This window comes from Lemur catta, chromosome 14, assembly GCF_020740605.2.
Source record: "Lemur catta isolate mLemCat1 chromosome 14, mLemCat1.pri, whole genome shotgun sequence".
Taxonomy (NCBI): Eukaryota; Metazoa; Chordata; class Mammalia; order Primates; family Lemuridae; genus Lemur; species Lemur catta.
The window spans coordinates 62,911,726-62,929,452 of record NC_059141.1 but is presented as its reverse complement, the minus strand read 5'-3'; the positions used below and the strand labels follow the sequence as shown (position 1 = coordinate 62,929,452).

The 17,727-nt window shown below is 44.8% G+C and overlaps 1 protein-coding gene across 2 annotated transcripts; it reads right to left on the bottom strand.

Annotated features, from left to right (window-relative positions):
* Nucleotides 1-2,530: 2,530 nt before the first annotated feature.
* On the bottom strand, nt 2,531-17,144 carry LOC123649901. Of its 2 annotated transcripts, XM_045568208.1 has the most exons (8): nt 16,992-17,144; nt 16,558-16,680; nt 15,432-15,591; nt 14,311-14,403; nt 13,734-13,888; nt 13,267-13,407; nt 3,394-3,536; nt 2,531-2,643 (listed from the first exon to the last, which is right to left on the bottom strand). In XM_045568208.1, exons 1-8 carry the CDS (start codon nt 17,106-17,108, stop codon nt 2,610-2,612), a joined length of 966 nt encoding a protein of 321 aa, XP_045424164.1. In that variant the 5' UTR covers nt 17,109-17,144; the 3' UTR covers nt 2,531-2,609. The 2 variants fall into 2 exon arrangements, with proteins under 2 accessions (XP_045424164.1, XP_045424163.1); XM_045568207.1 differs by lacking the exon at nt 2,531-2,643 and having other exon boundaries at nt 3,291-3,536.
* Nucleotides 17,145-17,727: the final 583 nt, after the last annotated feature.

Sequence of the window (17,727 nt, the reverse complement as noted above, 5' to 3'; positions counted from 1 at the left end):
ATATTAGTTGAACTAATATTTCGTGAGCATCTCTCCTGAGCTAGGCTCAGCGCCAAGTGACAGAGGCACAGCAGCACAAGACAGACGGTTCCTGAACACAGAGGGAGACTTCCCAGCCAGTGGGATGTGCATGTTACAGCATGATGGCGAAACAGATGATTCCTTATTAGTACTTTAATGACAAAAACAGAGAATAACGTCCCAGGCACAGTAGCTCACAATGGGCACTTGAGCATTGCTGCAGTCATCCCATCCCTAGCAGAAAGAGTGCAAATGTGTTTTTACAATTCATAATAGATCTGAAATATTAGATGGGGGTTTTCCATTCCCCTCCAGAGGACTAGGGTATACCTGAAAGGTGAACAGTAGACACAATTGGAATTAAGGTAGAAATTATAGCCCAGGGTGTGGACAAGAAAATACTACTGCAGGAGGTGGCAGCAGTTCCCGGAGTGCTCTAAGCTTAGGGGCTGTGAATATAGGGAGGGAGGGTTGGTCCTGGGAAGGCAACAGCTGGTGGTTTGAGGGTGTAGTCAGCCACCTCATTCGGTTTCTCTCTCCTGATATCCCCCTGATCAATGACCAAGGAGCAGGGGCATGGAACACCCCAGCACAGCAGGGAGTGTGGTGTCTACTCCAGAGAGAGGGGACAGTTCCCTGGGTGTCTGATGTCCCCCAGGGAGTGTAGGGAGCCCTAGAGTCAAAAGACTGGCTATTGGCACATCCGACTGTCCACTTGTCCCAGGATGCTCCCCACGATTCCTGAAGTCAGGCTGCAGTGATGGGCGTTGCTTCCACAGAGGGCCCCCAAGAACCTCTAGCATAAAAATGGACCCACAAACATTGAGGAAAACCAACGCTACAAAAGAAAGGGACCACATTCGAGAAATATCGTGATGTTTACATCGTAAACTACTAACAACTTAAGACAATTATGAGGAAAAATAAAGACATTTTCATACAAAGACTGAAAATGTTTACTATTTCAGACCCTCACTCAAGGAACCCGAGAGGGAGGGGAAAGCAGACTCTAGGAGGGAGGAAAGAGCCGTAAGAAGGGAAGGTGAGCAAGGAGATCTGTAAACATGTGGGTAATTCTAAATAAGTGTTGACTGTATAAATAATAATAATCATGATCATGATGATGATATAAAGACCTCATTTGGAGATCTAATAAGCAGGTGGAATTATATGCTAGACAACATTCATATCTAACGTGGGAAGGCGTGATCAGATTTAAAGCATTCCCATCTTTATGTTGTTTGGATGGAGGGAAAAGATGTTACCTTTAGGCCTGCTTAGGTCAAGAAAAGTACGCACGCTGAATTTTAAAAGTCATGGAAAGATGGATGAGTGAGATATTGACCCAGCCATTCAGGAGTTTCCAGGGTCATAGCGGAGATGAGACCCATATCAAAATTATTCCAACACAAGGTTCCAAAGCCAAAAAAGTTACAAATGCCACAACAGGATTACCATCAGCATGTGTCTCAGGCACATGGAGTTCCCTCCTGCTCTAAGATGCCATGATCTATAAGGAGGATTACAGATGGGGAGGGTTGGTGTTGGTCCATTAGTGCAAATTTCTGAGTCTCAGATTTGTCTTGCCACAGGACCCTGGCATTCTATAGTCCTGTGTGATGTGGGAGAAGGGTAGAGCCATCAGTTCTCTCCCCTCTTCACTCTGTACGTGGAGTCTGGGTCCTCAGAGAAAAACCCGGCTTCATATCAGAGTGTGAGCTTGCAATTGTTGGTCCAGTGGCTCCGCCGGGGAATTCTCAGGGCAGAGTAAGTGGAGGCGTGTGCTGCATCTGGATGTAGTGGGAACGCACTTGGGACATGTCCTGTGCACTGCTCCCTGTGGCCAGGTCTCCTTTCATCTGCCCCTCCATTATCTCAGCCTTGGGCCACAGGCCCTTGGCCTAGCCCAACCCTTAGTTCAGCCCCAAGGTTCACCCCCAGCCCCAGCCCATATTGTTCCCAAGGGCTCCTAGGGCTGTAGGCACATACATCATTGATGAGGGCACGCAGGTGCTGGCAGATGCTGCAGAACATTCCCTGGATGTCCTTGTCCCGCGCGTGCTGCACGATGTTCTGCAGGCTCTCCAGCACCCGCACGGCCACCCGCGCCTCAGCACTCAGGAAGCCGCGTAAGTACGGAACCAGCCTTCTGAGAGCCTTTGACTGATGGGAAGAAGGCAGAGATCACTCACCACCTGGGGGTCATGCAGCACTCTGGGCACAGGGTTTAGAGCACACGGATGGTGCCTAAGAGAAACAGACGTGGGAGACCTAGGGGCTGGACATGCCAAGGAAATGAGGGCTCAGGGGGCTCAGGCAGCTTGTGGACAGGCCTAGCAAGGCCCACACACTGGATGTTGTGATGCCCTTGGATGAGGGTGGTGGATGTACTAACCCTGGGACAGCCAAGGTACCCAAGGAGGAAAAGCAAATGCTTCAGGGACTCCCAGGTGGTCCCCCTGGACCCTCCCCCACTCTTACCTGTCCTGGGGGCAGGGCCAGGTTGCTGATGCCCCACAGGCCAATTCCTACCATGCTGACATTGGGGTCATTGACCCACTGGGTGACAATACCCAGAGATTTGTGCATCAGGCTCTGGGCCACTGATGGGTGACAGAGGAGCTGCAGGGCAGGACACCATGGTTATGGATGGAGGAGAGGTCACGGGGACCCTGTGCTCCCCCAGCCCTCCCTCAGGCCCCTGCTCAGGCAAGGACTGTGTGTAGGGGAGAACAGTGGCAGATCTGGTCACATGGGGTGGAGACTACGGGGAAGGGCTTGGTTGGTAATGCTGGTAAGACTTGAATTTGGAGCCCAGTCATTCTGGGAGGACTAGAACTGCTAACCCCTTCCCAGCTATCCTGGCCTCCTTAAACCAGTCCCCTGACATGCCAGGGAAAGGACTCCCATTTGAGATGGCTTCATTCTCTTTTTTTCTCCTTCCTGGGACAAGTTAACATCTCATTAAATAGTCGGTCCCTCAGCTACAGGAAGGGTAAAGCTACAGCTGCTCGGCTCTCCCCAGCTCTCATCTGAGCATAAATGGCCCTGACCAGGATTTTCTGCCCCTCATTGATGCAGTGGAGGGAATTCTGCACAAGGTCCATCATTTCATGAAGGAGGGAGGGGTCACACGTCTTTCCCATTGCTCTGGGATGGGACACAGGAAGCAAGCAGTTGCCAGGGGTGGGGGAAGTGGCCAGAGCCAGCGTGCCCACAACAGGGAAGACATGAGGGCTGAGGACTCGGAAGTGCAGAGGGCTGGGAGGTGGGGGAGGGAGGGTGCAAGGCTACTATATTCGAGTGCTGGGACCTGGGAGACTAGGGTCAGGGGTCAGAGTGGTGCCAGGGACACTGGGGAAGTGGTTCCACCTTATCAGGTCCATGACCCAAGTGTAGAAAGACATGGAGCTGGAAAGAAGGTCCCAGAAGTGGAGGTCATCTGCATGGGACACCACTCCCCTGACTGCTGCTGCCAATACCAACTTGACAACCTTCAGGGCACAACTGAGTTTCTGAAAAAAAAAAAAAACAAAAATATGGACAAGGCGTTACCCCTGGGGTGCATTCCTGTGCTGGCAAGTTGGAGACAGTTCTCAGACCTGGTAGCTGGTTCTGCTCTGCAGCTGACAAGAGGTCATGACTTCATGGCCCCATCTCCAATTGCGATACTGATTTTCAAATGACCCCATTATTCCACAGAAACTGTGAGGCCAATTCAACACTGCAAGTGTTGGCTGACTTCAAAGAAACAGGATGACTTAATCACGGCCAAAGTAAGAACTGGTTCTATTGCTCTCTGACATTAACATTTCTGAAAACTAAGTCTAAAACCCTGAATAGCTCCCTTATGCCTTCTGGATTCTTCTGTTTTGTGGCTTGTTCTTACCACTGGTGTGAGGAAACAGCCTTAGATTCTACATGTGAGCACATGCCTTTGATTTTTTCTGAAAAACAGCTTTGTGGAAGGATAACTGACATATCATAAACCACACATATTAAATGTATAATTTGATAACTTTTGACAAATGTATACACCTGTGAAACTGTCCCCACAATTAAAAGAATGAACATTTCCATCATCCCCCAAAGTTGGACCTTCCTCTGCGTAATCCCTCCTTCCCTGTCCTCCCCCAGGCCACCAGGGCTCTGTTTTCTGTCAATATAGACCTATCCCTTGTATTTTGCCAAACTGTCAAACTGTTTTCCAAAGTGGTGTGCCAATGCGTTCTAATGTATGTGAACTGGAATCTCACATAGTTCCATTCCTTAGGCCTTTTTTAAATTTCTCACAGCAATGATACATAGTTTCCAGTATACAGGTTTTATGTACCTATTTTCAGACTTATTCCCAAGTATTTCATATTTTTATATAGCTGATCATGTTGACTGAAAACAAAGCCAGTTGTACTGCTTCCTTTCTGATGTGTATGCCAATCGGGTCCAATTGATTTATAGCATTGTTCATAACTTTCATATGTGTACTGGTGGTCTAGTCATTCTATCAGTTATTGAAAGGGGCATGTTGAAATCTCTGAGTGTAATTATGAATTTATCTATTTCTTCTTGCAGTTCTATCAGTTTTTGCTTTAGGTATTTTGAAGCTCTGCCATTATGTACAAAATCATTAGAATTGTTATGTGCTCATGATGAATTGACCCCTCTGTCATTATGAAATGACCTTCTTTATCCCTGAACAGAGTTTTTGCTCTGAAATCTACTTTTTCTGACATGAATATAGCCAATACAGCCTTTTGGTTGGGAGGCATTAGCACAGTATGTCATTTTCTGTACTTTTACTTCTAACTTCTTTGTTGCTTTATCTTTCCAGTGCATTTCCTGAAGGTAGCAGAACGATGAGTCTTGCTTTTTTATCCATTTGACAATCTCTGCCTTCTAATTAGGATGTTTAGGTGATTGATATCTAATGTGATGATTTATGTGGTTAAGTCTACCATCTTGCTATTTGCTTTCTATTAGTCTAAATTCTTTGTTTCCTTTTCCCTTTCTTTCAGTCTTCCTTAAAAATTAATTGAATATTTTTAATAATTTCACTTTATATTCTTCATTGGCTTATTAGCTATAACTCTTTGTTGTTTCAGTGGTTGGTAGAGTTGATAGCACATCTTTAACTTGTCCCAGTCACACTTCAAGGGATAGTATACTACCTTCTGTATAGTAAGAATTAGTATGTTTACACTATAAGCATACTTTGAGCTATTGCCATACATTTTCACTTCTCCATGTTACGGACTCCACAATGCACTGTTATATTTGCTGTTTAATTTTGTGTTTCTTTGTTGTTGTTGTTGTTGTTGTTGTTTTCTGTTTTTGAGACAGGGTCTTACTATGTTGCCCAGGCTGGCCCAGAACTGCTAGGCTCAAGCCATCTTCCCACCTAGGCCTCCTGAGTAGTGGGACTACAGGCACATGCCACCATGCCCAGCTTCATTTTTGCTTGAACACCTATCTAATAGACAGATCTTAAAAATAAGAAAAATATATATATTTATCTACATAGTCATACTTTCTGCTTCTCCTCACTCCTTTGCACAGGCAGTGGTCCCAAACTTTTTGGCACCAGGGACAATATTTCCACAGCTGGGGGGGTGGGGGGAGGCAGAGCTCAGGCAGTGATATGCGGCCCGGCTCCTAACAGGCCAAAGACTGATACCAGGCCATGGGCTAGGGATTGGGGACTGCAGCTATAATGTATTTTCAACTGGTATCATTTTACTTCTGGTTGAAACACTTCCTTTAACATTTTTTTAGATGGTGGATCTACTGATGATCAAGTCGCTCAGCTTTTGTATGTCTGAAAACATTTTTATTTCCAATTCATTTCTGAAAGATAGTTTTACTGGGTATAGAATTCTATGAGACAGGACATAAGGGCGTAGACAGTGAACTAGTAGCAGCCTGGACATGCTGCTTTCAAGGGGAGGAAAGAACATTGCAAGTAGATGCCCAGCTACACATGGACTCTCTTGGAGAGAGCATTATAAATCATCACAGAAGGTATGGGAGATGCTCAGAGTGAAGGAAATGGGGATGGGGAGACCCATTTACCAAGATCTCAAGGTACCTAGGGGAGACACATACAAATCAGGAAGGGTTAAAGTAGAGAACCCCAGGACCCCACCCTCTGTGCCTGGACACTGTGACTTGAGCTGTTGGAGGCCTCTAGCACTGCCGTGGGCCTCCATTCTGATCAGGGAACTAGTTGGCAACTGTACTGTAAAGTTGCATCAGAGAGCAGGCTCAGCAGTGACCTGCTGGCCTCTGTTCCCAGGTTGCCACAGCTGAAACCAATTGAAGCTCTCAGATCCAGAGAGCCCAGTCTACACAGGGATCAGCTTTGCTGCAGATGCCCCTGCATCACCCCTTGCTGACCCCGGGAGGGAGCAGGGAGAGGAGATGCTCTTCCATGCCTGTGACTGGGAGCCAAGCATACCACCCACCAGGGAACTTGAACAGAATGGATGATGTCACCACTTGAGAGGTCCCACAGTAGCAGCCCCAGTAGAATCTGTGTGAGGAGAGACAGCCAGCCATCTAGCAGCCCAACCCATGCAGCCCCATGCACCAACCAGCAGAACAGCTCCCCAACCTCATGTGCCATGGTGCTGAAATACACATTCCCAGGAACTTATGTGCTCTGTGGAGGTCTTAGCCCCCATGAGCTTCCATGCTGACCAGAAGAGCAAGCCTGTGGCACTGTGTGCCATGCTCACATCCATGCAACCATGTACCCAAGCACCATGTGGTGGCCCATGAAACTACGGGCCCACGTGCCACAATATTTGACATCACCAGAGATTCAGACATCCAGATACAAGATGGTCATTAAACACCAGCAGCAAAGAGGACATCTCCAAGACATAGTCAGCAACCTGGTCAAAGTCAGAATGAAGGAGAAAACTCCACAAGCTGCAAGATGAAAGCAACAACTAACCTACAAAGGAAAGCCCACCAGGCTAACAACAGATTCTCAGCTGAGTCCTTGCAGGCCAGAAGGGATAGGGGCCCATTTTAATCTTCCTCAGCAGAACAACAGCCAGCCAACAATTTTGTACCCTGCAAAACTAAGTTTCATAAGTCATAAAGAAATAAAGACTTTTCCAGACAAACAAAGGGAATTCCAGACTAAGGGAATTTGCCACCACTAGACCTGCCCTACAGGAAATGTTTAATAGTGCACTATACATAGAATAGCACAACAGATACCCTCCAGTGTAAAACACCCCCAAATTAAAGCTCACAGCTCTTATAAAACAATAGCACAAGAGGGAAGACAAAACAAAAAGATATCATTCAACATGATGAACAGAACATAGATATCATTACTAACACTGAATGTGAATGGTCTTAATGCTTCCATTAAAAGATATAGATTGGCTGAATGGATAAAAAGTCATTGCTAAAGTATATATTGTTTCCAAGAAACCCATCTAACTCACAAGGACATGTACAGACTCAAGGTAAAGGAGTAGAAATAATATTCAATGCAAATGGAAGCCTAAAGTGAGCTGTGAAAGCCATTCTCATATCAGATAAAATTGACTTTAAACCAGAAGTGGTTAAAAAAAAAAAGACAAAGATGTTCATTACATAATGATAAAGGGGCAATTCATCAAGAATATATAACAAATCTAAATGTATGTGCACCGAACACATGAGCTCCCAGATGCACAAAGCAAATTCTGCAAGAGCCAAGCAAACAAATAAACAGTTGCATCATAGTCACCAGGGACTTCAATATCCCACTGACAAAACTAGACAGATCATGAAAGCAGAAAACAAACAAAGAAACACTGAATTTAAATGGAAACCTAGAACAAATGAACCTGATGGACATTTATGGAACACTCTACCCCAAAACTATAGAATGTACATTCTTCTCATCAGCACATGAGACATTTTCTAAGATTGCTCCTATCCTAGACCACAAAGCAAGTCTCAGTAAATTCAGAAAAATCAAAATCATAGCATGTATTTTCTCAGACCACAGTGAAATAAAACTAGAAATCAATTCCGAGAGAAACTCTCAAATCCACACAAACTCACAGAAATTAAACAAACTACTGCTAAATTATCCTTCTGTCAATGATGAAAGTAAGAGGGAAATCAAAATGTTCTTTGAACTGAATGACAGAGGGGACATAAGCTTTCAAAAATCTATAGGATACAGCAAAGTCAGTGCTAAGGGCAAAATTCATAGCCTTAAATGCTTTCATCAAAAAGATAGAAAGATCTTAAATTACCAACCTGATGTCACATCTCAAGGAACTAGAACAAGAAGAACAAACCAAACCCAAAGCCAGTAGAAGAAAGAAAATAACAAAGCTACAAATGAAAGTAAATGAAAGGGAAACAAACAGAAAAACAATAATTCAGAGGAACAATGAAACAAAAAGTTGGTTCTTTGAAAAAATAAACAAAATTGATAGACGACAAGCCCAATGATCCAGAAATAGAAGGAAGAGGATTCAAATAACCTGAATGATAAATGAAAAAGGAGATGTGACAATTGATGCCACAGAAATCCAAAACATCATCCACAATTACTACAAAAATTACTAGAAATCTAGGGGAAAGGGATAAATTCCTGGAAACACACAGCCTCACAAGCCAGAATCAGGAAAAAATAGAAATTTTGAACAGACCAATAATTAGCACGAAATTGAGGCATTAATGAAAAGTCTCCTGACAGAGAAAAGCCCCAGAACAGACAGATTACAGCCAAATTCTACCAGACCTACAAAGACGAACTGGCACCTATCCTACAGAAATTATTCCATAAGATCAAGGAGGAAATCCTCCCTAACTGATTCTAAAAATCCAGTATAACCTTGACACCAAAGCTAGAAAAGGGTACAACAAGAAAAGAAAACTATTGGCCACCAATATCCCTATGGACAGTGACACAAAAATCTTCAACAAGACACTAGGAAACTGAATGCAGCAGCACATCAAAAGATAATTCACCATGATCATGTGGGTTGCATTCCAGGGATGTAAGGATGGTTCAACATGTGCAAATCAGTAAATGTGATTCGCTGCATAAAGAGAAGCAAAAACAAAGACCATATGATCATCTCCATAGAACCAGAAAAGGCATACAATAAAATCCAGCACCATTTCATGATAAAAACCCTCAACCAACTAGGCATAGAAGCAGCATGCCTCAAAATGATAGAAGCTGTATACAACAAAACTACAGCCAACATTATATTGAATGGGGAAAACTTGAAAGCATTCCCCTAAGAAATGGGACAAGGCAAGGGTGCCTAATGTCACCATTTCTATTCAACATAGTACTGGAAGGCCTAGCTAGAACAATCAATCAAGAGAAAGAAATTAATAGCATCCATGTTAGGAAAGTGGAGGTCAAACAATCCCCGTTTGCCATCAATATGATCCTGTATTTAGAAAACCCTCAAGATGCCACCAAAAGACTCCTAGAATTGATAAATTCATCAAAGTCTCAAGTTACAAAATCCATGTAAACAAATCAGTAGCATTTCCATATATTAACAACAGCCAAGTAGAGTGTCAAATCAAGAACTCAATACAATTTATGATAGCTATGATGAAAATAAAATACTTAGGAATATATTTAATAAGAAAGGTAATAGATCTCTACAAGGAGAACCCGAAAACACTAGAGAAAGAAATCACAGATGACACAAACCAGTGGAAAATATCCCATGCTCATGGATTGGTAAAAATAACTTCGTTAAAATATCCATTCTGCTCAAGGTGATTTACAGATTCAATGCAATGCCCATCAAAATATCAATGTCTTCCTTCATAGATCTAGGAAAAATAATCCTAAGTTTCATTTGCAATGAAAAAAGTGCCTGAATAGCCACAGTATGATGCAAAAACAACAAGTCTGGAAGCATCACATTCCCTGACTTCAAATTATACTACAAGTCTACAGTAACGAAAACACCATGGTATTTACTGGTATTAAAGTAGAGACAAAGACCAGGGCAACCAAATAGAAAACATGGAAATAAAAGCATACAGCTATGAACAACTCATCTTCAATGAAGCAGACAAAAACATATACTGAGGAAAGGAAGCCCTATTCAATAAATGATGCTGGGAAAATTGGATAGCCACATGCAGAAGAATGAAACAGGAGCTCTATCTCTCACCATTACCAAAAATTAATTCAAGATCAGTTAAAGACTTAAATGCAAGCCATGAAACATTAAAAATTCTAGAAAAAAACAAGAAATACTCTTCCTAGTCAAAGAATTTTTGACTAAGACCCCAAAGGCAAATAAAACAGCAGCAAAATAAATAAATGGGACTTAACTAAATGAAAAAGCTTCTGCCCAGCAAAGGAAATAATTAACAGAATAAGCAGGCAACCTGCAGAAGGGGAGGAAATATTCACACACTATACATCCAGCAAAGGACTAATTTCCAGAATCTACAAAGAACTCAAACAAAATAGTGAGAAAAAAAGCAAACAACTTCATCAAAAAGCGGGCAAAAGACATGAACAGAATTTTTTCAAAACAAGATAGACAAATGGCCAAAAGTCATGAAGAAATGTTTAATATCATTAATCATTATGGAAATGCAAATCAAAACCACATGAGATTCTACCTTATCCCTGCCAGAATGGCCATTACTAAAGTCAAAAAAACCAACAGACACTGGCATGTATGCAGAGAAAAAGGTACACTGATACTGTGTTGCTGGGACTGAAAACTAGTGCAGCCTATGCAAAACCCTATGAAGACTCCTCAAAGACCTAAAAGTAGGCCTACCGTTTGATCCAGCAATCCCACTATTGGTATCTACCCAAAAGAAAAGAAATCATTTTATCAAAGAGACAACTGCACTCAAATGTTTATGACTGTACAATTCACAATTGCAAACATATGGAATCAGCCTAAGTGTCCACTGACACATGAGTGGATAAAGAAAATGTGGTGAGAATACACAAACAAACACACACACCATGGACTACTACTCAGCCAGACAAAAGGAATGAAATAATGTCATTTGCAGCAACTTGGCTAGAACTGGAGACCATCATCCTCAAGTGGAGCATTTCAGGATTGGAAAACAAATGCTATATGTTCTCACTAAAAAGCGGGAGCTAAATGCTGGGTGAACATGGACACAAAAGGAATAAAGGACGTTGGAAACTAAGAAGGGAGGAGGTTGGCATGGGGGTGAGGGGTAAAAATTTACCTATTGGGTACAATGAACACTGTGCTGGTCGCAGGAACACTGAAAGCTCTGCATTACAGACTATGTCCATGTAACAAAAACTTTTGTACCCCCTTAATATTTTAAAATTGAAAAAAAATAGAATTCTAGGAGACAGTGTGTTTCTTTCAGTATTTTGAATGTGTCTGAGCACTATCTTCCTGATTGCATTGTTTCCAATGACAAAGCTGCTATTCTCCTTATCTTTGTTCCTCTATATGAAATAAGGTTTTTGTTCTTACTTCTGGTTTTCTTAATGCTTTTACTCTGGCTACACTGAAAATTTTCTCTTTTTCACTGATTTTGAGAAATTTGATCATGATATGCCTTGGTGTGGGAGCTTTATGATTCTTGTGCTTGGAATTCATTGAGCATCTTGGATCTGTGCATTCATAAATTTCTTTAGATTTGATATTTTTCCACCAATATTTCTTCAAGTATTTCTTTCTTTATTTCCCCATTCTATGGAGGCTCCACTGCACAAAAATTAAGCTGCTTGAAGTTGTCCTACACCTCACTGATGTTTTATTCTCTTTTCAGTCTTCTTTCTCTGTGTGTTTTCATTTTGTGTCATTTCTACTGCTATGTCTTTAAATTAACCAATATTTGACCTTGTGATGTCTCATCTGCCATTAATCCCATCTAGTATTTTTGTCACTGCAGACATTTTAATTTTTAGCTCTAGAAGTTTGATTTGGGTCTTTTCAAAATATGTCTTCTCTGTTTCTACTTAACTTACTTAAGAGTTCCTCTAGCTTTGAAACCTGTGGAATGTAGTTATAATATCTGGTGTAATGCACTTGTCTGATACCTTTAACCCCTGTGTGAGTCCTGGGTCAGTTTGGGTTGATGTTTATCCTTGTGATAGGTCATATTTCCTGCTTCTTTTCATGCCTAGTGACTTTTTATGGATTCCACGCCTTGGCTACTGTGCAGAAGGCTGTGATGCAAAAGGAGAGAAAGCTTCCACCATCTGTCCACTGAGTGTGATGTCGGCTTTGGCCTGTCACATGTGCTCTTACTGTGTTCTCGCACATTCCCTCTGTACCTAATTGTTGAGAGTTTTTATCATGAAACGATGTTGAATTTTCTCAAATGATTTTTCTGCCATCACTCAAGATAATCACATGGTTCTTTTCCTTCATTCTCTTAACGTGCTCTGTCATATTCATGAATCTGTGTGTGTAGAACATCCCATTGATCACAGAGAACAATGATTTTAATGTGCTGTTGAATTTGGCTGTCTGCGTTTTGTTGAGAATTTTTGCATGTATGTTCATCAGCGGTATTGGTGTAAAATTGGATTTGCTTGTAGTGTCCCTGTCTGGTTTGGGCATAATGGCAATGCTGTCCTCGTAAAAAGAGTTTCTTCAATTGTATTCATTCTGGGGAAGAGTTTGAGAAGTGTTCTTATTAGTTCTTTAAATGTTTGGTAGAATTTGGCAGTGAAGCCATCAGGTCCTGGGCTTTTCTTCCCTGGGAGACTTTTACTACTAATTCAACCTCCGTGCTCAGTATTGCTCTATGCTGTCTGCCTCATTTTCAAGGTGCAATTCAAACATCACCGCTTCTGAGATCTGAAGCTTCCTTAAATCCCTTCAGGCAGAATTAGTCACAGTTTCTCCACTTCTTCTAGTCACCCCTCCCCCATAGCTAGAAAGCAGCTCTGACACAAGCACAGTGGCTTATCCATCTCCACTTCCCCAGCCCTGTTGAGAGCAGCTACACAATAAATGTGGGCTGCACTCACTCAGGCTCAGCAAACGTTCTGTGTAAAAGGCCAGGCAGGAAACGCTTTAGGCTCTGCCAGCCATAGGGTTTCCGTGGCAGACGCCGCTCTGCTACGGTAGCTCAGAAGCAGCCTTGGACAACACGCAAACTGTGTGTGAATGCATGGAAGTGGCCCAGTGCCAGAGAAAGCTTATTTACAAACACGCTTCAGCATGAACTACTCAATAAATACCGAATGCATGAACCAGACATGTTTCCTTCTCACCCCTCAATCACCTTGCAGATGTAGAGCGGCCTCACTGGTGTGGCAGTCAACGTCGTCAACCCTCCAGTTAACGAGTACACCAGCCTCTCACGTTCTGAGAGTTGCAGGAGACAGCAGAGGTGGCCAGTGGTCTCCAGAGCTTTCTCTGCCACCTGTGTCCAAAGAGACACAATGAGTTTGCCTCAGCTCGTCATTCATCTTGGTATCCCCAGGGCATGGCACAATGCCTGGCAGGCAGAGGGTGCCCAGTAAATGCAAATCACAGAACCGCATCATTACCAAGTAAGTGACTGGACAGCGCAGTGTATTCTAACTGTCCCCTTATCCGGTCAACAGGAAGAGGTGGCTGAAGAGGGTCCCCCTCCCTGGTGAGTCAGCCTTTCATAAGCAAGTGGACAGACACTGCCCCTCCCGACCTTTGGCTCCAGACTCTCCCCTTCAGCCCATCCACCCAACGCCAGCTACCTCCCGCTCCCACCTGGCTTTTGCTGGCCAGGGGCTGATGGCGGAAGAAAACCTGGAGGGTTTTATCAGCCTTGGTGGCCACTTTGATGAACACTCTGGTCATCGCTCCCTCCTGCAGAGAGGCATCGTCCAGGACAGCCTGGGAACTGGTGGCCAGTCCATGGAGCACTGTGAGGGGAGCAGAGCGTTGGAGCTGCCGTCACCCTTCCCTCCCCACAGAGGAAACAGACACACAGACAGGTGCACACACTCCCCCCTCCTGACCCCAAGAGGGCCCCTGGGGTCCTGTGCTGGAAACACTGCCCAGTCACCATCTCCCTAGCTATCCTCCCCATGATGGCACCTCCTCCACCCAGAGGGGCAAAGGAAGGGGTGAGGCTGCCAACACTGCCGGCATCCCAATCAAGGTGGCTCTTACCCCAACCAGGCGATGGAGCACAGGCATCTGCGGACACCCTGGCCTGCTCCCAGCCACCTCCCACCCCTTCTCTGGCCTCCTGGGATCCACATTCAGAGACCCCGTCTTTTCCTGCCCTTCTTTGCTTCCTCCCTGATTCCCACAGAGATTTCCCCAGAACCCTGACCCTCACCCTGACACAGCAACAGCATGTCCTTCTCCTTGTCACTCTTCCTCAGCAGGCTCAGGATACGGGCCCACGTGGCATCCCGGTAGTTCTCTATGCCTGGGAGGGAGAGAGCAGGAATGACACCCCCATGCTAGGGACGGGAGCCTTTCAGCCATGCTGTAGTGTAGGAGGCCTTACTGATTAGGGGCCACGAGGCCTGGCTTCTGACCTTAGCTTTGCCTGCAAAGAGTCCTGGTATCCTGGAACAAGGTACGTCCTGACCTGGCTGCCTCTGGGAAGGAGCGCTGGGAGGGTAAAGCCCATGTCGGTGTGAGCACAGCACACAAAGCCAGGGGCTGCCACAACCTGCACACACATCCCCTTTCAGGAACACTTGAAGGATCAAAAACATGTGCTGTATGAGCTGGATGTGACAGCATTTGTCATGATTAGATCAAGAGTCACATTTCCAGCTTCTGTTGCTGTGTCCTCTGGGCTTATAGCCCAACCCTTGTGCCTTGTCCTTTGGAACCTGATGCCCAGAAGGCTGGCTGACTCTCCAGCCTCTCTTTGGCTCCAGCTTCAAGTGGTCAACAAAGGGCAGGGACTGTGATTTGCCCCGTGACTTGATTTGTCTTTGATTGAGGGAGAGAAGTAGAATGGGTAAGAGAACCACGGCTGTCAGCAGGTACCACAGGGACAGCGTGGAGGATGAAGATTGTGTGGTGATTCTCTACCTGCTCCTGCTACACAATTGCTCTTCCAAGCCTCTAATCCGATCCACAGCCCCAGTGTTCCCTAGGCAACGTCCCTCATCACCACCTTTGCCCCTCCCGCCTCTGCGGAATGGGGCTTTCTGTTCTGCCTTCTCATTCATCTCTGTTCCTCAGGCTTCTCCCCAGCCCCAGTCTCTCACACCCTAATCTCTCTTCTGTGCCATTCCGGGTCCCCAGGAACTCCTTCTCAGTTCCCATCAGCCCACACGGATCCAGGATTGTCTCCCTCCTCCCCAACACACTGCCATGGTGGCCCAAGTGGAGCTGTCCCATGAGAAGAATTAGGAGTATCAAGACTCTGTACAGTGACCCCTCTCCTGCTGCCCCATCCCCTTCTCACACAAACTCTCCCATCAGAAGGGTCCAGACCTGGACGCAGACTGAGTTGCTCCGGGGCCAGCAGCAGGCTCCTTGGGGGCATTCTGTCTGCCTCAACGTCATAGAACAGCATATGGATGATCATTTCTATGCTGTGAGACCCCAGAGCCAGGAGTGATGTACATGCATCCTCCAGTTCTCCCTGTGGCTTCTGGAAAGAGAAGGACTAGCTGTTCCCAGGCTCATCCCCAAGATGAGTCCTCAGGCTTCTGAGAATCAGCTTTCATCAATAAGTGATTCTCTTCTCTCAAGAAGGCAGGAGCTTACTCACCTCAACCCCACCCATCCAGCATTCACCTTCCCAGTGCTGGAGGGCAAGAGCTTCCTTGAGTGTGCAAAAGGACGAGAAGACAAGAAGGGACAAGTTCTCAGCCTGCAATGTCTCTGGCTTGTGTGTTGGGGTGAGGGTGGGTGGGGACTGGCCGTTGCAAAGCACAGTGTGTCCCCTGTAGCTGTGAGTGAACCATCAAGAGGGTGGATGGAAGTGGTGGAAGCAACTTTTGAAAGTCCCTGGGAGGTCAGAGGTCTAGGTCACAAGACAACTGTGCCAAGGGAAGGCAGGTTAACTGGAAGGAGGATACCTCCCACGTAGTAGTTAACCAAGAAAATAAGATGGCACATTAAGCCAGTGTCAGGAAAGCAACTACAAAACTATGTGGATGGATAGACAAGTTGATCGCATGAACATTCAGTGTAGAGGTGTGCCAGCACACTGGTGAGTGGATTTATATAGGTTAGAATATTGAGTGGGACAGCTACTTGAGTCACAATAACAAAGGTGACTGCCTATGGTATCCCAGGAGGAAGTGGTGGATGCAGGCTGAGGATCTGGTCCAGTGCTGAAGCCAATAGCACAAATCCTTCCCGTTGTCTCTCAGCTCTTTTGCCTCACCCCTTCCCTCCATTACTGGGTCTTCCGTTCTGCCTAGGTCACATTTCTTGAGGTGCACCCAGGGTGTAAGATATGGACTTGATGACACTATTTAGAGACGTGAGGTGCTTATATCCCAGGTCCCAATTGGGTCCAAATGTCATCACCCACCAAAAGAGAATTCCTGGTCTCAGACCCGGGGTGCTTTCTTTCCTTTCCCCCAGCCCAGAGGCAAGGGCTCCTCACCATTCTTTTCAGATATAAGATGGTTATATCTGCCACCCTCTGGCACTGCCCATTGGCCAACTCTTTGTTCTGCATCTTGATTTTGAGGGCCTTCAGTGTGCCCAGCATATCTTCTGCAAAAACCTAGAGGAGAGAGGGTACTCGGGAAGAAGGGAAGGTTGCAGTGTGGAAATAATAAAGAGAATGACAATCTCTGGCAGAGAAAGGAAGAGGAGGAGTGAGTGTGGAGAAAGGATTCAAGCCTGACCAGTCGTTGTGGGAGTGAGGTTACGAGTCACATGAGGGACATGAGAATCAGACCTGGAGCTGTGAATGAACTGGACCAAGTCATGCTCTGCTCACAGGAAATTTTGCTGGGTAGGCGCCCAACCAGCTATGTGGATGGAGGTGTCCTACCTTGGCTGGAGCCAGAAACATGTCTGAGATATCCTTACCTTACCAGCTCTTTGCAGGGACCCCTCAAAGGTGTTCTTGGGTGCAGTGGGCATACGCCATGCTGAGTCCCTTCTAGAGGATGTTGTGGAGTCCTCTACAGGGGATGAGGGATGCATGGTTGCTGGGCAGTACCTTAGTGACAATGAGGTACCCATAGCTGCTGATGTTTCTGTAAGGAATAAAGAAGGGATGTTTCTCTTCTGCTGGACGTGGTTATTTTTTTCAGGGTATTTCATCATGTATGGTGAAGACATGCAAAGAATAATGCTTAAGAATCAGAAGATGGCAGCTTGGCTCCAGACAAGACACTGCACCTCCCTACCAACATTTCCTTAGGCAATTTGCTTAACTTTTAGGGTCTCTGTTTCTTCACATGTAAAGGGAAATATGTGACCCTTGGGGGGCGTTGGAAATGTTCTAGATGTGGACATATGTATCAAAACTTCTTGAAGTGCACACCTAAAAGTGGTGAATTTTAAACACATATAAGTTATACCTCAATACAGTTGATATGAAAAATCAATGGTGGTTGTACAATAGTGTGAATGTACTTAATGTCACTGAACTATACACCTAAAAATGGTTAAAATGGTAAATTTTCTGTTAGGTATATTTTATCACAATTAAATAAACTGCCACCCAAACTCAATTGCACTCTATATACTGACAATAAACAATTAGAAAATAAACTTTTGAAAAGAGCATTTAAAATAGTGCCCAAACCAAAAAACACCA